This window comes from Sinohyriopsis cumingii, chromosome 5, assembly GCF_028554795.1.
Source record: "Sinohyriopsis cumingii isolate HCF-2022 chromosome 5, ASM2855479v2, whole genome shotgun sequence".
Classification (NCBI taxonomy): Eukaryota; Metazoa; Mollusca; class Bivalvia; order Unionida; family Unionidae; genus Sinohyriopsis; species Sinohyriopsis cumingii.
Window position 1 is genome coordinate 14,442,570 of NC_142965.1, and position 12,748 is coordinate 14,455,317.

At 33.2% G+C, this 12,748-nt stretch overlaps 1 protein-coding gene across 1 annotated transcript in view; it reads right to left on the bottom strand.

Moving 5' to 3' along the window:
- LOC149798670 (uncharacterized) overlaps positions 1 to 12,364 on the bottom strand; it is a 52,767-nt gene extending 40,403 nt beyond the window's left edge. Inside the window, exon 1 of the mRNA XM_089957279.1 lies at positions 12,203 to 12,364. Coding sequence (XP_089813405.1) covers positions 12,203 to 12,363 — 161 coding nt within the window. The 5' untranslated portion in view covers position 12,364. The remainder of the gene's footprint in view (positions 1 to 12,202) is intronic.
- Between the last annotated feature and the right edge of the window lie 384 nt (positions 12,365 to 12,748).

The window sequence follows — 12,748 nt, forward strand, 5'->3', positions numbered from 1 at the left end:
CTCTTTAAGGACTTGCACATCTTCAGCTGTAGATTTAGCTGTAAGTTTAGTAATTTCTTGTGTATAATATATAACTATTGTACTACCACTTTTATTTTTATAGTTTGCTATGTAGCTTTGGTTTACGCAGCATAATGCACATATTTCTATTCTTGTTTGCGACTCAGCAAGGGATTTATATTAGTAATATAAAGCTACATTTTTAAGAAATGTTTAGTGCAGTAGGATTCCTATCGAGCAAGGTTAGGTTTATTTCTGAACCTGTTGTTTTGTAATTATTGTGTCCATAATGTAATCTATGTAACTTACCTTGTATAACGTCATTACGTTTTACCTTATATTCCCGTGTCATGTATAGTACACAGCATTAGATATATTTTCAGCTGTCCGGAGTGTCCGGAGTGTGTAGAGCTGTATAGATCTGTCCAGAGTGTCTAGAGTGTCTGGAGTGTCTAGAGTGTCTGGAGTATCCAGAGTGTCTGGAGTGTCCAGAGTATCTAGAGTGGCTAGAGTAACCAGAGTGACCCAAGCGTTGAAAGTTATCGGAGTGATCGGGGTCGACGTGGTGCAAGCTGTAAAACCAACCATATGAATTAACCGTAGCAGCTATGAAGCTGAACTGTAGCAGCCTAGTAGCTGAAATAAAGTGTGCTGATGACGGAGTGTATCTCCTTACATATAATCTTTTAGCCGTGCGCTAATTTTGGGTTTCGTAAAACCCATTGTATTTTTCGGGACTGTAAAGATAATTTGTATATCTGTCCGTTTTTGTTTGCATAATTTCACTATCTGAGTGAATTCATTTTACTACATGAGTAAAATTCTACATTGTTTACTAGCTGAGTAAACTATATCCATCTTTTCATTGTGAAATCACCTCTTGACTTTGTATTTTGTAAAGTAATTTATTTGTATTTTTCATTAATAAGTCTGTGCGTTCTTATGTTAATTAATCCAATATTTGGATTATATATACACGCACATATTCATGGTTAGTTGCTCATTCAAGTCATTCATTATTAAACATTGTATTTATATCATCGTTAAAAGTGTTCTGTTGTCAATCCGGAAATCCCACCCGGTTATCTTGTTACAGAAAGTATAAACTACAGATAGAAATAAAGATGATTCGTACCAAAAACCTGCTGACAGGAAGATCCTTTTGACAAGTGAAACTTTGTGTGGGAAGGAATAAGTTTGCTGAACTTAAAACATGAATAAATTATGTTTTACCTTATCCAATATATGCAATTACACTTGACATAAGTAATTATTAAAAAGACAGGATGTGGGTCATTTTAAACGGAAACCTCAGTCAAACTGTGCACAAGACAGTTCCTGGAAGACTCTAAGTTGGTAAATAAAACATTGAATTCCAAACTTATAAACACCGTTAAAAATACCAAAAGTCAGGTACACCAGAAATCTACCTTAACTGAAGGACTAAAGTCAACCATATCATATACTATAAATATATATAACAATATGCGTACGATAACGTATTTGGATCACTCTGACGTTCGTGCAGTGTAATTTCGTATAATAGATAAAATAGCACTAATATTATAGTAAGACATTAATGTCAGCCAAACGAGCCAATTGTTTGAAAAGCTTATACAAATTTCTTGACTTGATATTATGAAATATTATTTAAATTAATTATATAAATTAATTAGATTTTGAAGTAGTGCTTTGAGAATCATTAAAACTGTACTGTACCTTAAAAATGACAGTGTTATGTTACTTAACCAGTCATAATTCGATGTCAAGAAAAAGAAAACTAAACCGATCGGAGTTAAGATTCATTAATTTGTTTTGGATAAGGATTAAAATACTAGTTGTCATTTGTATGCACGTACATGACAAATCAGTATACATGAGCTGTCAGATGTTCAGCAGCACAGCGCCTCGACGACCACACTAGGTCAAGAGACTGTTGATGATGATGATGATGATGATGATACATGAGCTAGATATATTTGGAAACAAAATTGCAGTTATCTCATTTAGCCTCAAAAGTTTCTTCATTGCAATAACGCAGTGGAAAATGCAACCTGTCATAGACTCTTCAATGCATAAACCATTGCAGATATTGCTTATTTAGTCAAGGGAATAAAAATGCATTAAAAAGAACAAGGTGTTATGTCCTTTACTTAAGGCAAACTTTTATCCAACAACAGTTCTCGCACAAATAGTCCCTGGCAAACTGAGACATTGTCAAAGCAGGAATCGAGGTAAGTAGGACTGTAATAATTTCTGGATAACCATTAATATATTGACAATGATATATAGCCGTAAAATATTTTTATCTGGGCAACATGAACGTTTCACTAGGGTTTTGAAGTAGGAAATGTTGATTATTCTGAAAACTGTGCCACCTTACACTTTGTACATGAGCTGTTTAGGACTGCAGGTAACCGATGTCACTTAGGTTTCTTTATTACAAATAAGCGGTTTGGAATTTACCAACCATGTCAACACTACTTTAAAATAATTCCTCGAAAAAATTTAAACCATGCTCCAATATTGTAACATATTAATGTTTGCAGCTGCGTGCTGGGTAAAAACTTAAATTGTGTCTAACAATACATAGTACAAGACATGTACTATGTTTTATCTACATTTACAATGCACACATTTTACAGCATTGAGATGCAATAGTTGTTTCTATGGTGAACGTTTCGTTTGCTGTCTAAACAGAGTCCCTAGAAGAAATACTCAGCAATGGATATATGCAATTGAACGCAGCTTTTTGAAAATCCTAAACGCATGAGATGGAAGAGATTATTAAGCACAAAGCAGCACTAAGAACAAATTTACAAGCACAGAAAAAATCAGATGATGAATGAAAAACCGTTTGAACTGAAAAGCAGTGAGCGAACAATTGCGGGTTCATGAAACAGTAAATTAGTAATAGAATAAATATATATTCTACCTGCAAAAGAAACAATAGTTTGTTCAAAAAATGGAACATACTTCATTAGATAGACTAAAGTTGTAACATATTATTTCTTTCGAATAAGACACAATGCAATACGGTTAGTGTAGGAGAACATGCAAAAGGAATTGCCTTGCATCTGCAAAGAATTAAGCGCAGCAACAAAAACAAAAACCAGTTAGGGAAATGCGTATTTGAAGCACTTCCCATCTCTTCTTTTCTGTTTCTAATAATTATAGTATGTATGTCATTTACTATTTAGAGGCATCGACAAAACCAAACCCATATATACAAGGCGACGACAAGACGCCATGAGTGAAACATGTATAAAGTCCTACGGCGAAACCTGGAAAGTGTCCTGTGTCTGAGATTTGAAAAGGAAATCAACCGTGCAACATCATAACAACCAAATGCAGCAAATGGTTTGCTCTTAAGAGTATATCCTGACATTGCGTGGCAGATTGTAGAGAGGTTGTAATGTATATAAAACTTTGAAATATGTCATATTTCTGGCAATCAAAAGTTATTGAATTAAAGTTAACGTATAACAGTTCTTGCGACATCAAACTTTATATTTTCGTTGTCCCAGTGTATTGTTCTTGGATGAATTATATTGTGGCATAATGTACCCCTCAGCAAACGTGTGCAAGCCCCTACTCTTCCTGTGAGGCTTACAAGCAAACTTTACACTCCTCTTTAATATTGGTTATATCTATACGGGGTTTAAAGCGAATTCTTACAGTGTATATTTCGTACTAATTGAAAGTGGCGTCTTAGGCCAAATTTGGCAGCTAGCTTTTTTCATTACACGGCAGTTAAACAGAAGAACGTGTCTTTTACTGGATACCTCGAAATTAATTTCGGTCATTAGGGAGTCATTCCCTTCGCGGTACTCTTGTTAATATTCAAAATAGTTGTGAAAATAAAATAATAAAATGCATAATAACTACTGGGACCTCGTCATATTATAATATTCCAAAATTTTCGCAATTCCGAAAGTCTTTTTATTTTGTACCGAAATATTAATCCACCTAGTGCTGAGGTGATTTGCAATAGAACAGGTATACACATTTAAAATATTTAGCTCTGAAAATATCGTTTTCCACTATCTACTTATGGTTTTTCTTTATTCACTATAACCTTTGTTGATAAAATGAAAGACTGGTAAAACTGACATTATATTTTGAAGAACAATGGATAAAAGTTATCAGCACTGTAATGTATATCGATATTGTGTATTTACTTTTGGTGCATGACAATAGAACGCACGTGAGCTATAAATAGGTTTTGATAAGTTTTAAATAATTCTTAACAATGAACGCGTTTGGGGTATTTCCCACTGTATGATCTAGGCAGCTAGGCAGGTGGTTTCTGTTGCGACGTGCGATATTGTGAAATATATCAAATGGGAGGTATTGCGACAGAAGATTTGCAAAACGTTGGTTTTGCTTCTTTCTGTTAATTAGTTTAAGACTAAAGAGTTATAACAACATATCATGATTTGAGTATTCGTGACAGTAAAGGAGAACGACTTAAATGTGCGAGGCAAAGAACAAAGTAAATATGAATTAAAACATAGCTTTGGAGATAGGTTTTAACGGTTTCATTCAGCTTGTTGCGAATCATTCAACTTGTTACGAATCACCTGCTACGACTCTAGAGTCTTAAACTACGTAACACGAAAGAACGATAACCATCGGTATTTTTAAAATAATTTACAATAATAATTTATTTTCATAAAATATAGAGAGAAGCTTTAAAAATAGCATACTGTATGGTGAATTAATTCCAAAATATCCTAAAAAGTATATCTGTTCCAATTTATTCAGGTAATCAGAATAGGTTTATGCTGATGTAAAAGCAGTACAGAAGTATAGTTATGATATTACTCCAAATGTATTTTAATTGAATTCACTATAATTACAATAAAATTAAAAATCAAAATGTCCTTGAATATTGTACAGTAAATCCTTACAGTCAGCATATCCAATAGTAGGACTGTTAAAATACTGCAAGTCCAACGAATGATTATCTTAAATAAATGAATCAATCCCCTCATATAGCTCTCACAAAACCAGTAATACCATTAAAATGAATGATGCAGCGTATTCAGCTTTGTATACAAAAGCAATAGCTAGAATAGAATACAAGGTTTGTGAATGAATCGTATTGACTTTTGAAATACTAATTGCAGTCAACAAGGATCACATGGTCATTCTAACTATTCTTTAACTAGGTCAGCTTGGACATACTTTTAGGAAACCCACGACCTCCTTTCAAAGAACGCATATCCTTGTTAGATCACGTGATATCTACTTTCACTTATCATTATGACTTAACCTTGAAACTTATGATTTAAACATCGCACACACTGTACATGACTCATCTTATACAGAAGCTACGATCATAAACCTTTAGCGACAGTTCCGGTGGTCTAAGAGGTTAGAGCAACCGCCTCGGATACGATGGGTTCTTACCCCGACCTAGTCATATCAAAGACTTGCAAAACTTTTGCTAACAGCTGCCTCGCTCGGCGATCAGCATTAAGCTGTTAGTGTTAGGACTGGTCTGCCTGGTGTCAGGACATATTGACTGGGTTGAACATGATGACTCATGTCTGCGACATAATGGCCCGGTACCAGACATCACTATAAACTGCAGATTGCGGACATTGTAGCGATATGACTGTAACGTCGTTAAAGCTACGTTAAATTTTAAATTAAACACACATACAAAATAAGTATCATTTAAATTGTCATTAACTCAATAATCATACAAACAACTATTATATGAAAATAATATACATAATATAGGTATGTATAAGACCTCCCATCATAAAGAAAAAGAAACGATTATGCCACAAAATGCTCCTTAGCATTTCTATCAAACATAAATACAATAATTATCATACGCTCATTTTTGTGTCCGTAACCCATTGTCTGAATCGTTCAGTATTTTACGATATTGCACACCTTCATATTGCATTCACGTGCTTCTAGGTGCTCATTTTTACTGTAAACAAACAATGTACGCAGACGCCAGCACTTTTGATTTGTAAAGAAATCGTGTACACTAGCGTAGTGTAGTGAATGAAGTAAAGCAAATGTTTCATAGACTGCCACATACCAGCTGCTTTGGCACATACCGTGTTAACGTTTTTGATACAATGTTTCAGATTTAGCCTAGCTATACAGTAGACGCCAGAAAGGGTCATTACAAATAACATACAAGTGACAAAGCATTTCCTCAAAATGTACTTTCTTAGTTCTGCAAATCCGAATTTCATGAGCCACGTCATAGTTTCTCAATCTTGATTACACATTTCGAAAGTGTACTGTAATTTCGAATATAAGTGCAATTACATCCTCCTAACTGCACTCAAAATGACATAAGCATTAAATTTCACAGCGTCTTTTTGATAATTGCAATAGAAAGACTTCATAGATTCCCCACATTATGATTTCAAACATTCAATGACAGAAACACATTTGCAGATGTCAACATGCTTCTCCCTAGCTTCTTCAATCTCATGTATTTCATGTGGTATTGTCACATACAAATCCAGTCCATAATGACGAAATTTCCTAGTATCAAGAAAAATACCAAAATCTATTCATTCCAGATCAAATGGAAAAGCTGTTGCAATGCACATTCATTCACAATATGACTCCAATTTAAATTTTAACTTGACATGCCATTTTTTTCGAAGGTTATGTCGAGCGCGCGACTAAGTTCAAATTTATCTGGACGGAGTTATGTGCGCAGTAATAATGTTGCTTTGTGTATTTAGTTTGGCATGCGGCATACATTAATTTACGTTGTTTCTTGTAGTGTATTTTGTTTATATAATTAAGCGTTATGTAGAATACAAAAATGAGCATATAATAAAATGGTTACTGCATTTGTATGGGAAAATATGAACTCGTTTTGTCGGATGGATATACGGCACTATCAAGGTTGTGCAGTATTGCATCTGAAAAACTCCTTCATATTTTCCCATACAAATGCAGTAACATATAATTATTATATGCTCATTTTTCCCCCGTTAACTTTACATTGTCAGAATCGTGCAGTATTACCCGATACTGAACCCGCGCGCCAATACACATATAACATTCACGAGCATAAAGGAACTACTTTCTATTATAAACAAACAATGGACGCAGACGCCAGCACTTTTGATTTATAAACAAATTATGTACACTTGCGTAAGAGGCGCTTTACGTTGTGGTTGTTTAAATTTGTTTCTGAATGAACTAAAACGGATGTTTCGTGGACTGCCACATACCAGCTGCTTTGGCACATTCCACGTTGATACAATGTTTCGGATTTAGATAGCTACAGTATACAACAGACGCAAGAAAAGGTCCTTACAAATAACATGCAAGTGACAAGTCATATACTGTCTTCCTTAGCTTGTGATAAAAATGGCAAAAAATATACTTACAGTTTTACATCCTGAATTTCCTCAAAATGTTTTTCTTAATTCTGCAAATTCGAATTACATGAGCCATGTCATAGGTTCTCAATCTTGATTACACATTTCGAAACTGTACTGTAATTTCGATAAGTACAATTACATCCTCCTTACTGCACTCAAAATGAAATAAGCATTAAATTCCATAGCGTCTTTTTGATAATTGCAATTGAAAGACTTCATATTTTTCTCACATTATGATTTCAAACATTCAATGACAGAAACAGAAACACAAGGTAATGCAGTATTCCATCCAAAAAACTCGTTCATATTTTCCCATACAAATGCAGTAACCTATAAATATTGCATAAGGATATGAACGATACAGCATGTGCTTTTTATGTTGGAATATTTGGAAACAAGTGCTCATATTCTTTTAATAGTTTTTTTTAATTTGCTCTTCTATTGTGGCAGCAGATGTGAATGTTTCTGGTCCAGATTGTCCAATATTTCAGATTAAGAAGATGGTCACCACAAAGTCAGTACAGTCATATTTCACGTCTTCGTTTAAATCCTCAGTTTGTGGAACAGGTATTACTAAATTAATTCAATAATTTATAATGCTATTATGTCAATATACTCCTATCAGATATTAACATGACAAAAGAGTTTCTGTTATGCAACCCAAGACTATTAATATAATTAAAATCACTTATTTTAGTTCTAACTAAGGACCATAATGCTTCATCTGATTAGGATCTTGAGCTGATTCCTTAACAGAAACAACAACAAATTTATCATTTTGTCCCAACCTTTCCTGAATTTTTGTAAATCCTAAAATACGTGAAAAACTTTAATAACACTTTAGATATGGCCTTAGTGTTTATATTCTTTAAAGTATTAACTTCTCCGAATCTTGTGGACCTACATATAATCGTCAACAAGTATTGGTTGCCTTATTGGTCATAGGAAATTAATGGGACGAGACAATCTACTAATAGTCTGCTTAACGGTTCGTCAAATGCAGCAACAGGTTGCAGATGAATAATTAGGTCTGTTCTGATTTGGTTTTGCTATTATTTGACAAGATTTTCAATATCTGGAAATATTCACTTTTACTTTTCTGCCAATAAACATATTTGAAGATCTTATGATAAGTCTTACTGACTCCTAAATGACTGGACAACGGAGTTTTATGGGCGAGATTAATAAGTTCCTGTTGAGATGACTTCGAAACTTCGGTGTGATATCTTACTGACCACTCATCGCCAGTACGGTGGCCTCCACTGTGTCATAAGGACCCAGTTTTCACAAAATAACCAGTTGGTACTTGTGCGGTTTAACCTTGAAACGTATGAATAAAACGTTGTATGAACTATACATGACTCATAGTAGAGAATGTGATTATAAGACTGTTAGCACTACAAATGTAATTAAGATAATAGCTCATAAAAAATTATTATGCAAATAGTGTACACACACACACAGACACACAGACACACACGTATATATATATATATATATATATATATATATATATATATATATATATATATATATATATATATATATCTGATTTTGGTTTTGCTATTATTTGACAAGATCTCGAACGCGAGAGAAAAGAGGAGCCCCATCGGTTGTCCTCGGCATGTTGTAAAATGAAAACTATCACTGTAAAGCCATCTGCAGTTTATACGCTTTAATTCTATAGTTCGGCTGATTTGGTTATTTCGGCCGGGTTCTGGATCATGTCTTGAATGCTACGCGTGATTTGAATTCCATCTTGATCTTGGTTTTCTTCACGCGGAATGCCTCTAGGCGACTGGTTGCATCTTAATACATTGTTTAGCTACCTTCAATTTTTGACGGTAAAATAGCAAGATTTGCCAGATGTTGAGTATTTGTTCAAATGTGTGAAACAACCTTAAGTGCAAAATGGAACTTTGAATGTTGATTGAATTCAACCAGCAGCACTTTTGCTTATAAAGAAACAGCTGGCGGATTTAATTTAACACGTTCTGGAAAGGCCTCATTCGCTAACAAAATTTGCGTTATTATCATTCAAATGCAATTTACCCCATGTAATGCTGAAAAGTACATTTCTAAAGTCTTAACATTAGATTTCCAAGTTATTATAACAGAAGAAAAATGGTCTTGGTTTGGGTCAACTATGAAGTTTGGGACAAAACAAAAACCTAAACTAAATGAAAATTGCATAATCCCCCTAAAAGCCAATCTACCAAGAAACAAACAGCAGATATTATTTTTAAAAAGATGTATACAAATGAAAGATATGGAGATTAAAACTGTTTGGTGTAATTTGACCTTGATAATCGATGTGAGCGTCGACGTGTATGCGGCGAACATCCCAAAGCCTAACACGAAGCCGTAGGTGGCTGCAAAGGCAATAAAAGACTTCTGCACGGTGAAATAACTCAGCAATACTGATCCACTGAAAAACATATTTAACAATGCTCTAATTTTCTTATTGGTTCAAAAAATTATAAAGATTTCCCTTCACAGAGAGTATTACACACAAAAAATTGTTACACGTACAAATATCCTTAATAGACAATCGGGTAGCTATTAGCATTTCTCATTCATTGTTTCAAAAAAATTTCTAAATGTGATACATTGTGAAATCGTTTCTTTTCCTTGGCAAGACTTATTCATTGGATATAAAATGAATTTAAGAAACATCGATGCAAACGTGTTGCGTAAAGTCTTGAAATGTGCTGGACGTTGAATTGGATAATGTCCGGAGTTACAAGAAGAAATTGTACAACCATTCTAAAATTGTAACCAACATCGTTAACTTAAAATTGTGTTATCTAAATATTTAATAAAAATGAGAAGTTAAACTTTGTAGCAGTCATACACAATTTGTAAATTAATTAATTAAAAATAAAGCTGTAATTTTGGATCCTGTGAAGACAAGGATGGAATTCCTTGATTTTGAAACTGCAGCTGTTGATGATAAGGGACTCTCGAACGAAAGTAATTGCAGCATTGGATTTCATCTTCACGTTTACATGACAATAAAATAAAGCGTTAATTTGAATTTTAAATCTTAAAAGTCGCCAAAGTAAAATATACGCCTTAAAGATTATGGAACAACAGTATTGAAATTAAAGGAATAATTTCTGGCTAATGAGACAGAGTTTTGAAATTCTAATATTGCATGAAATAGGTTTTATTATTTAAAACTTAATGAGATAAGACAGGTATTTTAATATCTAGTCTGCAATATGTAATACATATTATGTATCAACGAAATTTAGCTCCAAATGAAAATCATCTATCAAATATTTCAAAATAACGCAAGTATAGTTTGAAAAACACTGTTTATTGGTTTGAAATATTGGAGATGAATTAAAAGATTTTAAGCGAAAAGTAATTTTAATCAGTTTAAGTCTGATAAAGTTCATGGTGCATGTCTGACATATGTAGACCAAAGTACTGCGCTACCTCTTCGTATTAATCATGCAAGTGACCGGCGCTAGAAGTGAGGTAGCCTTATAACGAACGATGTTCTAACAAAGCTGTATTTAAATAGTTCATTATCATAAAACTACAGAGTAATTAGTCATGGTATTCTAACAAGGCTGTATTTAATATTTCATTTGCATACAAATACAGAGTAATTAGTCATGATGTTCTATCAAGGCTGTATTTAATAGTTCATTAGCATACAAATACAGGTTAATTAACCACGATGTTCTAACAAGGCTGTATTTTAATTGTTCATTAGCATACAAATACGGATTAATTAATCACGATGTTCTAACAAGGCTGTATTTTAATTGTTCATTAGCATAAAAATACAGAGTAATTAATCATTATGTTCTAACAAGGCTGTATTTAATTGTTTATTAGCATAAAAATACAAAGTAATTAATCACGATGTTCTAACAAGGCTCTATTTTAATAGTTCATTAGCATACAAATACAGAGTAATTAGTCATGATGTTCTAACAAGGCTGTATTTAATAGTTCATTAGCATACAAATACAGGTTAATTAACCACGATGTTCTAACAAGGCTGTATTTTAATTGTTCATTAGCATACAAATACAGAGTAATTAATCACGATGTTCTAACAAGGCTGTATTTTAATTGTTTATTAGCATACAAATACAGAGTAATTAATCACGATGTTCTCACAAGGCTGTATTTTAATTGTTCATTATCATAAAAATACAGAGTAATTGATCATTATGTTCTAACAAGGCTGTATTTAAATGTTTATTAGCATAAAAATACAAAGTAATTAATCACGATGTTCTAACAAGGCTGTCTTTTAATAGTTCATTAGCATACAAATACAGAACATTTAATCTTGATGTTTTAACAAGGCTGTATTTAATAGTTCATCAACATACAATACAGAATAATTAGTCATGATGTTCTAACAAAGCTGTATTTTAACAGTTCATTGCCATACAAATACAGAGTAATTACTCATGGTGTTCTAACAAGGCTGTATTTTAATTGTTCATTAGCATACAAACACAGATTAATTAATCATGTTCTAACAAGGTTGTATTTTAATAGTTTTTAGCAGAAAAATGCAGAATAATTAATCATCTGAAATCACAGTATGGTTAGTTCTCATGAGCTGAGAACAGTAAAGGGAACAAATATCAGCATGATAAAAAATGTAACGAAGTTGATGTGTTCCGTGACGATACCTGTTACCAAGTTGACGAGTCCTTTACGAGACATATGCTGTGAGAGAGGCAGCAATTCATACTATTTTTTTATAGCAAGGGATTGCTGTATAAGCATATATTATACATACATGTTCGGTCTTTTGTCGAGAATAAAATAAGCAAATAGATTCTTACCTGAAAAATGCACATCCCACGGAGGTGGAAATTCTTGTGCCAAACCTCGTGAAAAGAATACCCCCTACCGCGTTACCTATCGACTGGCTCACCTTCGCAATGTTCGTGACCCACAGACCGTCCACATTGTTCAAGTCCTTCTCCCCGATTCTATATCGCATGTAGGAGATTATATATGGGCTGAAGTTTCCTACAATTGACAGAAATCTTGATAGGAAGTAGTAATTTTTGCGGAAAGTTTTGACTCTGTATTGAATGTAAATACGTGCGTGTGACGTATGTCCTCTCTCTCTCTCTCTTTAAAAATGATATTACACTTTATTCATGTTAAATGTAAATTGTCACACAGACACACACACACACACACACACACACACATACATACATACATACATACATACATATATATATATATATATATATATATATATATATATATATATATATATATATATATATATATATATATATATATAATTAGAGAATGACAGTGTTAGTGCTGGTGATTGATAACAGTAGATTTAGAACAATAAAAGTATTAAATAT